The sequence below is a fragment of the Hyaena hyaena genome, unplaced genomic scaffold (genome assembly GCF_003009895.1).
Source record: "Hyaena hyaena isolate Hyena2069 unplaced genomic scaffold, ASM300989v1 scaffold_859, whole genome shotgun sequence".
Lineage (NCBI taxonomy): Eukaryota > Metazoa > Chordata > Mammalia > Carnivora > Hyaenidae > Hyaena > Hyaena hyaena.
This window is the reverse complement of record NW_024081492.1, coordinates 499,743-514,501: the sequence shown is the minus strand read 5'-3', so window position 1 is coordinate 514,501 and position 14,759 is coordinate 499,743. Positions and strand designations below refer to the sequence as shown.

Here is a 14,759-nt window from a genome sequence, read left to right as displayed (position 1 = left end):
GGTGACAATTGCCAAGGTGGCCAAATTAAGGGATAAATAAGTTACAAGGGAGAATAAAGACATTTTAAAGAATAAATGTCTTTTAAAAACTCATAGTTCCATTTCAAACTATATTCTGACTCCATGTCAACTCATGCTGAATTGCCAAGGAAAACATTAGAAACACACACACACATATATACCACCCCCACACACACGCACCTTTATTTCTCTAGAATCCTACCTTAAGTAGTTGTGCCTAATATGTTAAAAAGTATTTCCTATTGTCTTCCTAAAGTGGGAAATTGCATCCATAGACGTACATCTATGTGTGGAATGTGTCCATTCTGATGTGTTACTTGCACAGGAGCCTGGGGATAAAATTACGCACCCCACCCCCCGGCCCTGCCCTTTTCAGAAGAGAGTAATGGGTCTTGCCTCAAGCCAACTCTGTAAAACCAAAAACAGTGATGAAGTCAAATGAACTTGGGCCTGTGTCCAGGACAGGATAAGAGGGCCCAGCAAATGCCAAAACTGCTGGTCCCGTCACAGCTTCAGATGCTGAAAAGTATTACGCTAATTGCCAAAAATACATGTCTGCCTTAATCCCTGTAGTCCACAGCACAAAGGAAAAGACAGTTCTCACAAGTTCAGGAAGGGAAAAAATAGATCCTCAGGCCTCCCCCTCTGCACATAAGATGAGAACCATCAGAGTATCAATGAAGTAGCTGATAAGACAGCTACTCATTGGGCAAGGACCTAAGGACACATTAGAAGAATCAATGAAAAGCATCCCAACCAAAGACTCAAGAATGAAGGCCACACCTGCATACTTGCTTTGAGATTTCTAGGTGAAAAAGTATGTTGCCAGGAATTTATTTGCAAACAGCTCTTAAAATTGATGGGAGAAATGTGAAGAGAACCTTAGGGAAAAAACTCTCAAAGAGAGTGCTGTAGGTTGTCAAGGACACACCTCTTTCTAAGGGTAAAGAATTGAGTAAGTATACGTCACCCTGGGCCCAGTGGGGAGAGTTGATGGTTGACAGTTTATTCCAAATGTCCTCTGAACCAGCTCCTTGGGAACTGGCTCTACACTCTCCAACAAAACAGCTGGTAAACACTGAAAGGGCAAGTTATCTTTGGGGATCCCTGAGGTTCCTGAAAGTATAAGAACAAGAGAGCAACAGTTCTGCAAAATCTTCAGGGGCCTTTGAAGATAGCAAGAAATTCCCCAGGATCTCATAGAAAGGGAGGGTCCCAGGGTAATCCTGGTATCTGGGGCAAACAGGCCTTTCTTATCCTTGGGTCCCCCAGGATGAATGGGGATTAGGAAACTGAAACTGTGTTCCCAAGGCCCTACCTTTGCTCATCCTTAATTGAACATATTTGAGTGCCTTTCACATGTGAACACCACTTTGGGTTGCAGAAAAATACCTTAGTAGATTGAGGTCAACCTTTTAGGGAAAGAATTTAGCTTAACAGAGTTAGAGAACATTGTGATTATTATTAATTATGTTGTTTGTTTAGCTGCTATGTCTTTGTGCAAACATTCAGAAAGGATTTTGAGTAACTGAAATCTTGAAACCTACACATCTCTGCAGGAGATGTCTCCCCTGCCACTGGATCTTTGTAATGCCCAAGCTACCTGGGAAGCACCAACATCATGGAAAGAAAGGCAGGTCACTGAAGTAGGAGGGCTCTGGGTTCTTGCATTAATTCACTCATTCCTGCCTTGGATGCTGGGATATCCTAAGCATTTAACTCAGTACACTTCTCTCAGAGAAGGTCTATCCCCAAAAGACCATCTCATTATACTAAGGATTGACGAACCCCAGAAACTTATAAAAATACCATATTATTTTTAGTGAACAGATTCTGTACTCGGCAGCCAAGATACTAAGCTCATTTCATTCATTCATTTACCCACACACAACACTTTCAGTGAGCAATTCCTGCCAGCAAGGTGCCACACTGGGTGTTATGGGAATATAAAGATAACTAAAGTATGGTCCCAACTTGGAAAGAGGGGGAGAGGTAAGACACAGGTTATTACAGAGGTAGGCTTGCATGGAGTTCTTTGGAAGATGAACAAAGTGGACATTTAGAATACGAGTCAGATCTGAGCCCATGTAAAGTCCCACTTCTCCTTATGGGAAGTAAGAGAAAGCTTCAAGGAGGGCATGCCATCCAGTAGAAGCTTGCAGGAGAATCATGAGGAATCTAAAGATAATTGGGAGCTGGTCAGGAACTGGAGGCAGGAAGGCATCTGGGATTTCTTGGAGAGTGGTGAAGAATCCATTTTTGCTAGACTATAATATACAAGCATATAGAAGAAAAGAAGAAAGACTGGAAAACTGGTTGACACATGAATGGTGGGCACACTCTGAAATAACAGTAAAGACAACAACTAACAATTACGAGCAGTTCCTAAGTGCCTGGCTGTGCTCTAAGCACTAAGACAGTATCTCCGAAGCAGATACTACCAATATTCTTATGCTATGGAAAACTAAGGCACAGAGAATGAAGTTAACTTGCCCAACACTATTAATGTACCTAAAGAGCAGTGAGGCTGGCATTTCAAACCAGGTGGTCTGATTCTGACATCAAACCTCCCTCACTTCCAAGTCATGTTAGCCCTAAAGGTAGGGGATAGGAGCAGGGGAGAGTTCTAAGTAAAGCATGACCAGGACATGTGCCTTAAGACTGGTATGATCTGGTTGATCTGGTATGAGTAGTGCTGAATTTTGATTGAAAGGAAACAGACTGAGCTAGGAAGATGATTTTGATGGCTGCCATCCAAACAAGAAACTGTGTTCCCAAAGTCCTACCTTTGCTCATCCTTAACTGAACATATAAGAGGTGACCATAGACTGATCCAAGGTAGAACAATGAGAGTAAAATAATAGCTAATGTTTTCTTGTTCTTATTATGTCTGAGGCACCGGACCAAGCATGTTATCCGCTTTCTCTTACCTGGCACCAACACTCCTATAAAGCAGGTACTAGCCTTGTCCCCATATACAGATGAGGAAACTGAGGCCCTGAGTAGTAAAGGCCATGGGGGCAGTCTGTGGCAGAGTCAAGGCTTATACTCTTGACCTTTGCACTAATGCTGAGGAACGGTAGAACTAGCAGACCTTATCAAGTTCAAAGTTGGATGCAGTGCTGGAGGGAACACTGGGAAGGGAACAAATGCTCTGGGCCAAAAAAAAAAGACCCTTGCCAGGGAAGGCGAAGACACTGCACACCCCAGGGGAGCACTGACAGGTCCTCCTTGTGGGGGTATCAGAACCACACAGTTCACTCAGCGAAAGGGATAATAGCCATTTCTGCCACCCCCAGCCCAGGCAGGTTCCAACAGACCGTGTAAAGCTACAGGACAGTCTGCCAAGCAACCAGCCTCAGGAGTTCCCAGTCGGGTAAACTCATACAGAGGACACTTGCTGCCATCGGACTCTGAGGGTGGAGCTGGGGAGAAGAGGCAGAGAAAAGTCACTGGCTAGCATTTTCAGGCAGAGCTCAGGGTATGGATACAGGTGCAATTTGCTCCTATTTGGGGAGGTTTGGCGGGTCCGTGTCAGGCAGACAGCGTCACTGCCCATCCTCAGCCTTGGCATTTGTGTTCTGGCATGCCGGCCAAACAATTTCCATCTATTGACCAGGGCTTTGGAGCAGCTCAGCTCCCATGGAAGTGCAGCCCTCAGCCGGTGACTGACAGGAGGCTGTGTTCCCTCACACCTCAGTTAGGGTAATCAGAGGGGCATGTTCTCCACTCTCTGCCCTTCCTTGTGCAGTTAAGCTCCAGCCACCCTGCCCATGGTGGGTAACTGACCTCACCAAACAGCCTTTATTGTCTGACACCCTCCTCTGCCTCCCTCTGTAGGGTGCTTCCCGGCATCATCCCCCAAAGGAAGTACCAGCCCTGGACTCCTTGTCTCAGGGTCAACTTCTGGGGGGTCCCTGTCTGAGACAAGCATCTTGGCCACAGGCACTCTTCTGGTAGAGATCCAAGACAGAAACTGGCTCCTCAGACTGCAGAACAGGCTGCAGATCCGGGCCCCTGGGTGCAGAAGCTTCTCAACTTTAAGGTCAGGTTTTTTGTGAAACTTGAAAGTCCTACTGGAGTCTCTATTACACTAGAGGCAGGGTTAGGGTGAAGGAATGAAAGATAGAGGGAATAAAAAACTTCTCTCCAGAGAGCACTTATTCTGATGTCTTGAGGCATGATAAACAGCAGGTCTTATACGGAGGTTCTCCAGGGAACAGAATCACCAGGAAACTACTGACAAATATCCAAACCACTGGGCACCAACATTTAAAATACATGGGGTATTTTCTGATAAATTAGAGCACTTAATTGACTATTTTATCCAGATTGATTTGTTGAATATGTGTTAAAGACTAGTTCTTTAAGCTAGGGCATGTGATAAATCCAAACAGCAGTAATTCATTGCTTACTATGTTTTTGTACTTCTACTTTTCACAGGAAAAACTACTACAAAATTTCAAATAGCGAACACATAAGTACTGCATCCAAATTGTGACTGTTGGCAAAATCATCTCAGAGGAACACATAAATAAAATTTATTCTCCATCTAACAAAATAAGTTTAAAAATATAGACGGTGGGGATGAGTGAACCAAACAATCGATAAATAAGATGAAGAGGAGCATAGAGCAGGCTACAGGTGTCTGGCCTCCATGAGTAAATATTAGGTATCTAAGTCATGTGCATGCTCTCTGCCGTCATGTTTGGGGCACCTCATAAGACCAAATTTCCTCTCTGCTTCAAAGCTCATTCCCCAAGTTCCTTCCATATTGCACTGGGTTCAGGTTATGAGCCACGGAGACAATGCATGTCACCTCTTGCTCTCTGGATGTCTATGAGGGACTGAGGTCTCTGAAGTCTGCATCCTGAATTTTAGAAAGGGACCTAATTTGCATAATAATAATGGTAGGTTATATCTATTCAGTCTGTGCCTCAGAAGCAGAACTGGATACCAGAACTCCAGTGCAAGTCCTTCATTTGGAAGAGTAGGGGGGCAGGTCCCAAAAAGCACCAGTAGACAAGCAGGAAAATGAGCTGGGGAAGATGGGCAGCCGATCACGGTATTATCAAGCAAGGTACTGGGCACCTAGAGCTTATTCTTGCTCTGGTCAAGTCTGGGAAAGGGCAGAACCTTTGTTTCATGTAGCCCAACTAACGCGTGTGGGAACGGAACTATTTACCAACCAACTCCACTCCATCTGAGGGCTACCTCTGGGCTTCATTCTGGTAGAATGGTAGACTCCTAGAGTTGCGGAGATTGGAAGTTGGGAGGTAGGCAGGCACACACAAGTTGCAAGTGTGAGGGGGTAGAGGTGGGGCATCATCTATGCAGTGCCAGACACTCTGCCAAGAGCTTACGTCCGCCTTCACGTATTCCTCAGAGCAACCTGATGAGGTGGCTGCAGAATTTACCTCCAGGGACACATGAGGAAACTGAGGCTTGGCAAGGCAAAGCAACTTGCCCGTGGCTATGCAGCTAATCAGTGGAAGAGCCAGGACAGGAACTCATTTGGGTTTCATTCCAAGAGCGTGCTCTAGCCCATGTTCATGCTTTGTATCCAGCTCAGGGGTCCTGGGGAATCAATCTCCCGACAAGGACCTAATGGTTAAAGCTGGACCTTTTGCCGTGAGTCCCAGAAGCAAGGAGGGGCAAGGAATAACTTAAGATCTATTGAAACATAATAATTTACTCTCTTTGTGCTAATCCTCTCTGGACGCCAGTTTTAGCTCTGTGTTGACACTGACAAATTAAGGACATGCTCAGCACTTTTCCAAGAGTAAACAGCAAATTCCACAAGCTCTTCTAATCATTCTCCCCTTCCAGGGTGAAATCCCTTAACTAAACACGTCTGCCCATTGAGTGAACCACTGCTGGGACCTTGCTGATCAGATCATGCAGGTTCCTTTAAATTTCACCACCCTCTCCTCCACCCCAACAGCAGTCTGTCTCTCAGAGCCCTGGGCCTGGCCAAACGCCAGCTACAGAGAGGCCTCCCTGATGCCCCCTGTCTGGCTGCTCACAGGGATGGTGCTGTCTCTGAATGGATCTGGCTCCGGTCCCTGACAGGTGTTTGTAACAGGTTAATCACAGGTGAGCTGTCCTTGGAGGGCTGTGAGAGAAGGTGAAGATTAAAACCCTACCATTTACTGAGCACCTACTGTGCACTTCCACTGGACAGATGTGGAAAGTGATGCTAGATGTTCTGTGACTTGTTCCAAACCAAAGCTTGTGGATCACCTACCCGTGTTCTTACTCCTAATCTGGGTGTCCTTCCTCCTCATCAAACATCCCATTCTCCCTTGGCAATGTCTTCCTTGCATCCTATTTGTTTGAACTGCTAAACCCAGGCTAACTGAAAGGACAGAGTAAAGGAACAGCACCTCTTTGCAGGTGACTTTTTTCCCTGACCATCTCTGCTTCTTGATTTCAAGCTGATAACATGAAAACAAAAAATGGGAAGGAAGGGTGTGCTGAATCAGAACCCATTGAAGGCCTTCTAGGGCAGCCCCTTGCCACAAGTGGCTATTTAAATTTATGTTCATTAACATGAAATAAAATAAAGAATCAGTCCCTCAGTCATGCTAACCACACATCAAGTGCTCAGCCACCACACACGGGCCAGCAGCTGCCCTACTGGACCGTGCAGACAGAATATTTCTACCAGCATGGAAAGTTCTATTAGATAGGGCTGATCTGTAAAAGCAGAGTTGAATTTCAGAGCCTAACAGGCAAAGGGATAGACTTGGAAAGTCACCCCTAGGGTGGAGGTGGACTGTGAGCTTTGACACACAAAGCTGCCTCTTCAGGGGCTGATGTGAGGCTCGGGCAGTGGAAGGGGCCTCCTCTGCCTCCCACTAGTACCTTGGCCCTTCTTCCCCCTAATAGCTGGCTGTTGCATCAGTTTATTCCCTGGATCCTAACAAAAGCAGTGTGGTCCCCAGGGAGAGGAGCACATCAGAGGAACTACTGCAGATATTAAAATTAAATGGCAGAGAGAACTAGAAGGAGCTCGGGCCACAAGGAAATGACATCCTTTGGAGAGGCCCCTTCTAGATGGCTTCCTCCTCCAAGACTGAGACGGGGACATAAGTCTCAGAGGACTAAGGTAGCCCCTCCCACCTGGGATGTGGGCTCTCCCCAGAAAGGCCTCCCACCCAGCCTCTCCAAGTACACATCCCAATTAGCCTTTGCTTACACTCTGGGTGGAGAGGGTTTGTTGGGGGTTGGGACTCCTCCTCTGGGAGCTGCCCCACCCTCTGTATCTCCGGAAGCTCAGTGCTTTAATCATGCTGACTGGTCAGGGCCTGACCCAGGAGAGGTCAATTCAAAGGCCAGCTGGTGACCCATGGTCAGGCAGGAAAAAAATGAGCTGACTCCAGGGCTGTGAATTAAGAAAGAGTGAACAGTATAGGTAGGGAGCAACCAGAGAAGGTGCAAAAAGAGACCAGTACGGGAACAGAGGTGGTGTGGCGAGGGAGGGTGGGATGGAGCTATCCAGTCATCTGGCACTCCAGTTGGCTGGGGGCACTGGGACTACAACAACATCAAGGCAATATGGAACAGACCTACAGAAACCACAATTCTCGAGGGAGTCTGGTATTTGATTAGCCCCTTTCTTCTCATCCCATCACTTTTCAGCACCTCTATCTCCAGGGCTTTCCATCATGCCAACTGGTTTCCTCTGTCACTTTGTGGACAGCAAGGATGTCTTAATAGAACCATGAGACAGAAATGAGCAAACTCTTGAGTTTAGAAAGCAGACTGATCGAGGAATAAGACAGAATTTGGATGCAGGCTCACAGAGCTAGTATCCCTAAATTCCCAGACCAGGTTAAAAGTCCCTGGGCTAGAGGAGGAGAAAAGGAATATAAACAGGGGCTGGGGCTTGGGAAGACCCCCACACTTGGGATCCAGCTCCAGACACCATCATACAGAGATGCCACAGGGATTGACATCAATGGTCCTCAATGTCATTCCTGGAGAGCCTCCACATCGTGGGAGCCACAGCTTGATGACCGAGCACAGAAATCTTGTCTGTACTTCTGAAATATCCCACTCTGTGTAGAGCTCACCTCCTCTGAATACACATGAGCCCCAAAAATAGGCACTGGATATTGGGGATCAGCGAAGATGGAAATGTAGATGAGGGAGTCCCCACCACTGGGCAAAGTGGGCCTTAGGCAGATGGCCAGGGATATCCCAGTGACCAATGCATTGGGTTAGCTGTCTTGAAAAGCTTAGTGTGGCCCAAATGTGGTTACCCTAAAGCTCTACAGAGAAGAAAGTCCCTTCTGCATGCACAGAGTTGACGCTCAAGTTTCCTGTGGGGCTTCTCCAAGCATATCCAGGCTTTAGTACAGAAGATGGACATCAGAAACATTCTCACTGCTGTTTCTCTCCTGGGCTGGTCCATGGATGGACCCATTAAGGAGCCCAACTGCCTGCCAGATTCACTTGGCAGGAATTTGCCTTCATAAGGACTATACCTTTATTTTCAGGAGTGTGATACTTTATATCACCTCGCACACATGCATATAGAAATATCTGTCTGCTGGAGGAGAGAATTACATTAAAAATGTGAAAAGAAGACTTGAAGATTAGGAAGACTACATTTGAAAGCTGACAAGGTACACAGAGGGTATTTATTTCTGCAATGGAAGTTAACTTTATTAAGGACAGACCTGTTTTGAAAAAGAATTTCAATTTTTTTAAACTTTATTGTCAAGTTGGTTTACATATAATACCCAGTGCTCATCCCCACAAGTGCCCTTCTCCATGCCCATCACCCCCTTCCCCTCCCCCCAACCCCATCTGTCCTCAGTTTGTTCTCAGCATTCAAGAGTCTCTCATGGTTTGTCTCCCTCCCTCTCCCCAACTATTTTTCCCCTTCTTCTCCCGCTTCGTCCTCCATTAACTTCCTCCTAATCCACCTATATGTGCAAACATATGGTATCTGTCCTCTGCCTGACTTATTTCACTCAGCATAACACCCTCCAGTTCCATCCATGTTGCTACAAATGGTCAGATTTCATTCTTTCTCATTGCCATGTAGTATTCCATTGTATAAATATACCACATCTTCTTTTTTTTAAATAGTTTATTGTCAAGTTGGTTTCCATACAACACCCAGTGCTCAATCCCACAAGTGCCCTCCTCCATGCTCATCACCCCCCCCCCCACCTATCAGTTCTAAGTTTGTTCTCGGCATTCAACCCACATCTTCTTAATATTATTTATAGCTTCATTTACTAGATGAGTAAATGTGTGCCTTGGCTTACAATCTCAAAGATTCAACTACCTACCAACAGAGAAATTAGCAAATTTTTAAAGGTATTTATAAATCACAAGCAAACCACAGTCCTAGAAAATTATTTCTAGACTTCTCTATTTAGGGCAGGCCCACAAGTTTGTAGCATGCAAATTTCCTTACAGACAAGAGAATACTGCTTTTAGTGTATCAACACTAGAAGAGATTGGCTACAAAAGCAGGTTCTAAGACAAGTGTGTTTCATTGGGGATATTCACTGTTCATAAGTTATTATACCAATGATGAATTTCCACACTAGTAAGGAACCCATACAGGAAGAATAGTCAGAAGAAGTAGAAATATTTCTTGTAGGGCAATCCTAGGACTTAGCGTTTTTGAAATCCACAAAACCAGAAAGATCCAAGGGAAAACTGGAGCTAAAGAATTTGGAAAGTTTAATCAGAAATGGTTACCTGGGGGTGCCTGGGTGGCTTAGTTGACTTAGAGTCCAACTCTTGATTTCCGCTCAGGTCATGATCTCACAGTTGTGAGATGGAGCCCCACATTGGGCTCTGAACTGGGCCTGGTTAAGATTCTCTCTCTCCCTCTCCCTCTTCCCCTCTGCTCTCTTCTCTCTCTCAAAAAAAAAAAAAAAAAAACCAAGGAAATGGCTGTTTGATTTCCATGAATCTCACAGAAAAGAAAAAGTATTTGTGTGAAAGAAAAGAAAATGAGAAGCAAGTTCTGATAGCTAAGATTTAAAAGATTATTTTGGGGTGTTCTCAGAAATATCCATGTCCACAGACCAGCAACTGACTGAGGCTGAAGGCTACGGGGTTTATGGGGCCCCATGCAAAATGCAAACCCATGGGGCCCAACTGGAATGGGGAAGTTTGAGTTTGAGCACAAATGTGAAGTTTAGTCAGGTTTCAGAGTAAGATCTGAAAGGACTGGATTCTCTGGTCTAAATTCAAAATGACAGCTAGTGAATCCCAATGAAAGGACAGGCCCATGGCTCTCTCACCTTAGATAGGTTAAGGTGACAGGGGGTACCTCTGGGACCCTCGCCTTACTGGATGGGCAGACTCTGCTCTTCAGGTGTCTAGAGGCACCTGGGTGACGTTCAGTCCCCCACACCCCCTTCTCAATTCTCCTCCCCAGGACTTCAGTGTTCTGGGGATACCTGGGACTCTGGGACCCCTGTCCAAATAGACCTGAGCCTTCCTCTGTGGCCTGCCCAGGTCTCTGTCACCTGACTAGAGCACAGACCACACTATCCTCTCTGGCCATGCCTGGCTCCCTAGGCAAGGAGGGATGGAGAGACCAGGAATCTGTTTTGCCCCACTTCCAGCTCTGCAGCAGAGTCACCTCATGGCGCCTCCAGGTGATGATGCTCCCCCTGCAACCTTCCCTGTCCTTCATTTATGTTCACTGCAGACCCCCTGTACTCTTGAGTCTCTACATCTTTGATGATGATATCCCTTTCCTGCCTGGAGTTCCTCTCCTTTCTTTGGAAAATGCCAACCTACTCCAGCTCAGCTGTGCCTCCCAACACCGGGTGTGGACTTCTCTGTGCTCCCAAGGCACATGGCACAGAGCATAGCCTGGCAGGGGCTGTCCATAAGGGGGTCTCCCCAAAAGACAGTGGCTATGTGGAGGGTGAGGCTCTATCTTGGGGTTCTGGAGGGGTCTGGCCCAGCGCTACTATATACAGAAGCTCAGAAACGCTTTCCGGATGGCTGAAAGCAGGAAATCTACACTCAGCTGCCTGCAGCTTTGACTCATGTATTCATCTGGCCACCAAAAGGCTACAGGTTGGCCCTGGCTGTGTTTCTTCTCATATCCAATGATATTCATCTAATAGTTCCTGAGCATCCTAAGTATACCAGGCACCATGGTAGTGAAGGGGGTACAAAGAATCCTGCATTCCTGCACTCAACTGTGCAACTTTGTTGTTCAATGTGTGAGACAGTGGACAACGGGCTTCCTCATAAGGTTTATGTCCTTATATTCTTGCAGGTTGGGTAACGTAACATAAGATTTGGCCCTTGAGCTTGGGGAGGGTGCCAGCAGGCCCACAGTACCATGTGCCTCTGCCGTATAGAAGAGGTGCCCTCCTCCTCATCCAAGCCTGGTTCCACATGCATGTCTGTGTGAACACCCTCAGCAGTGAGTTCAAGCTTCTCTATGGGGTCTTTTCCCTCCCAGTGACAGATCTTAGCAGAAGGCCCACACAGGCTTCAGCAGCAGATACAGGCCATTTGAACAGACAATTCTGAACATCCATGTGCCTAGAGCAGGGTCATAAAAGGGTGGACGCTGACCTTGGCCCCTTGCTGCTGTGACTTCTACAGTGCAGGGCCCAGGGCAGGACCTAACTGTGGTATTAGATACCAAGGATGACAAAGCACTAACCTGCAGGCTTGTGTCCACTCTTGCAAGAGTGTGTAAGGGGGATTTATCGTTTTTGTCCTGTTTTGCCTTCATGCCTTCCCTGGGGATTGTATGATCATGGAGACCAGAGGCCTTATGTATAACCCCTGGTTCATGAAGAACAAGGCAAATTCACTCTGCTCTGACTTCAGATGGATTCAGAGGACCTAGCAGGGGACATGGGAAGAAGGATTCTGCCAGCACCAGGTGGCAACACTGCCCGGAAAGGATGGAAATTCATACTGTGCCCAGAGTGGGAATCTCATGTCTGAGACACTGAGGCATCTGGGTGCTAATGGCTACAGGGGAATTCTGGATCCAACTCAGTAACTGGGGCTCCTCAACCTTGAGACAGAGGAGCCTCCTTGGTCCTAAAGAGGCAGCTGGAATCCATATTAATTGCTCTGTGCATTGGACTCTGCTGAAAGGCAGGGAGGATTGCAAAGAGTCTACTTTATCTGGTAGTTTTGGAGAATGTCTTTGCTAAAAAAAAACTTTTCATGATTTTTCTTCAAGGGGAGGGTTCTGAGGAGGGGTGCTGGGGCAAGTGGGGAAAGGCCTAAAGAGCTGCTTGCTTTCACTGTTAAGGGAGTCAGGCTTAGGGCAGCTTCTGGGTCCAGAGAGGCTAAATATCTCATCAGAAGTCATACACAAAGCAAAGACAGCATAACTGGGTTCAGTTCTGACTCCAGAGTCCAGGGGATACCCACTAGCCTTCCCCAGGTGTGGACTGAAAAGTAAGGTCTTTGTCCGCTCCCCTTGAGTCATGGTGGGTTTGTAACTGCAAGACAGTCTGGTGGAAATGATACATGTGACTTCCAAGGCCAGGACATTATAGGCCACGGAGCTTTCTCCTTCTCCAAGTCCTGGGCCACTGAAGCTATGCTGGTGAGGTTACACGGAGGTGCTCTGGTCAACATCCCAGGTGAGCAGGTCCTTTGGCCACCCCAGATGAGAATGGAGAAACCCTCTTGGGAAGGGTTTGTCCAATCTGGACACCAGACATGAGAATGTAGAAACTCTCTTGGGAAAGGTCCTCCAGCACCAGGGACTCTAGCCCCAAACACCAGTGTCACTGCCAACCATCTGAATTGCTCTATTTCAGGCTCAGATCCTGTGGTACTACATTCCCTCTGTACCCTTTCTGAACTACTGACTCACAGAACACAAGAGCAACTAGAATGGTTATTGAGTATGCCACTAAATTTGGAGAATTTGTTTCACAGAAATAAATAACCAAAATGGAATTAAAAGCATTCAGGGGGAGAGTGCATCCCATAGGGACAGGAAAGCACAGTGACATACCTAGTCCAGAATTTGGCTTGGGTCTTTCTGATTCCAGCCACTCCTTAGATAGATTTCACACATACAGCCTCCCCAACCTCTCCAAATGGGGACAAGGAAAACCGAAGGTGCTCAGTGTAGAGTCTACTGAGGAAGTGCTAGGGCAGTGGTGGTGGACATTAAGAGCCAGAACAAACTTTTATTGATCACCTATCAATGTCAGATGCTGTACCTGTGCTGTTATATTTAATCTGTCAGTTTAACAAATACTTTGTCCCTACCAGATGCCAGAAACAGGTCTGGGGAATGAAGCCATATACAAAACAAAGTCCCAGTTCTCCTGAAGCTTACATGTGAGTGAGGTTGATGGACAATAAACAAATAACAATAATGTATTACGTCAGGAAGTGATCAGTGATAGGGAGAAAAAGAAAGCCCGGGAAGGGGAAAGACAATGGCATTTTAGAGAGGCTGGTTAGGAAAGGGTTCCCCCAGAGGGTGGCATTTGAGCAGAGAGAGGGGCAAGGTTAAATAGCAGAGAGCAAGTCTGGTTGTCCTCGGAGCCCATGGTTTGGGCTCTGATATCAAGGAAATAATACATACAGGTGTCTTCCAGCTTCCAAATCTGTGGCCTTCCATAGAGGGCACTTTTGGAGACTGTCTTCCACAGGGCTCAGGAGACCTGCACCAGGTATGTAACTCACTGCCCACCCACCACCAGCCAGGCTTCCCTCCAGACCCTCCAGGCAGAGCCCCTGGAGGGGTACTTACGCAGAGCACGTGGAGAACCACTGCCCCCTGTCTTCGATCCTCATTGGTGAAGATGTCATTGGGGAATTCATGCAGGGCTAAAAAATGGAGAGAGAAAACCAGCTCAGAATGGATGACAATGTTTTCAGGGCTGGAGTTCTGGGACAGCTTCTCCAGCCCTCGTTTTCATGTGGGATCCATGAACCAGGATGAGAAAAAATTCCATCTTTATGTTCACACATCTCTTAACTGGAATTCAGTGTTTCCTTCAGATAAGAAGGTAGGTAACAAACCACAGGAGTCTAAGAAGCACCGAGAACTCTGCCCCTAACAGATATTTTCATGATTCATTATACTATTATAGTCAAGGCAGCTCTCACTCATCACTTCAACATTTGGTTAGTTTTTAGATGGCACCTTGTGATTTAGAGGGTTAACAAGGAAATATAGGAATTACCTTCATGCAAGCTTATTTTCTAATACTCCAACAACTTCATTTCAATATGATCAGTTTCCTTTTGTAAGCATATATATTTTATCGCCTGCATCGAAAAATGTTTTCCTGAGCAGAGGTCTGTAGGCTTCATTGAATTACCAACACGGTGCATGGCACACACAGCATTATTGCCCCTGCTCTAGAATGCCCCTCATTCCCTGCCATGACTGCTTTGGCTTGGGCCTTGGGCCTTGGCCCTGTTACAACACCCTCCCTGCTCTCTCATTCCCTTTTTGAACTTGACCCACATTGGCCACTGCTGAACTGGACTATGAAGCAGAACGGCTCATGCCCCTCTCCTTGCTCCCAAAACTTCCCTGCTAGGAGATAAAAGCCTCCGTCTGTCCACTGGCAGTCCCAAGCTGGTCCTGGCTGTTTCCCACTTGAGCTTTCTTCTCTTCTCCTGCCTTTTTACACTTTGCATGTACTCATTCACTCAAACAATGGCTGACTGAGCCGGTACTGCAAGCCAGGCCATGCGCAACAATTTGGCAGTCAGCATTGTTGCATGGGCTCTCATAC

The 14,759-nt window shown here is 46.6% G+C and overlaps 1 protein-coding gene across 1 annotated transcript in view; it reads right to left on the bottom strand.

Annotated features, from left to right (window-relative positions):
- Positions 1 to 14,759, bottom strand: part of SLC24A3 (solute carrier family 24 member 3) — a 504,574-nt gene that overhangs the window by 182,899 nt on the left and 306,916 nt on the right. Inside the window, exon 3 of the mRNA XM_039220101.1 lies at positions 13,763 to 13,839. Within this exon, the coding sequence (XP_039076032.1) occupies positions 13,763 to 13,839 (77 nt within the window). The remainder of the gene's footprint in view (positions 1 to 13,762; positions 13,840 to 14,759) is intronic.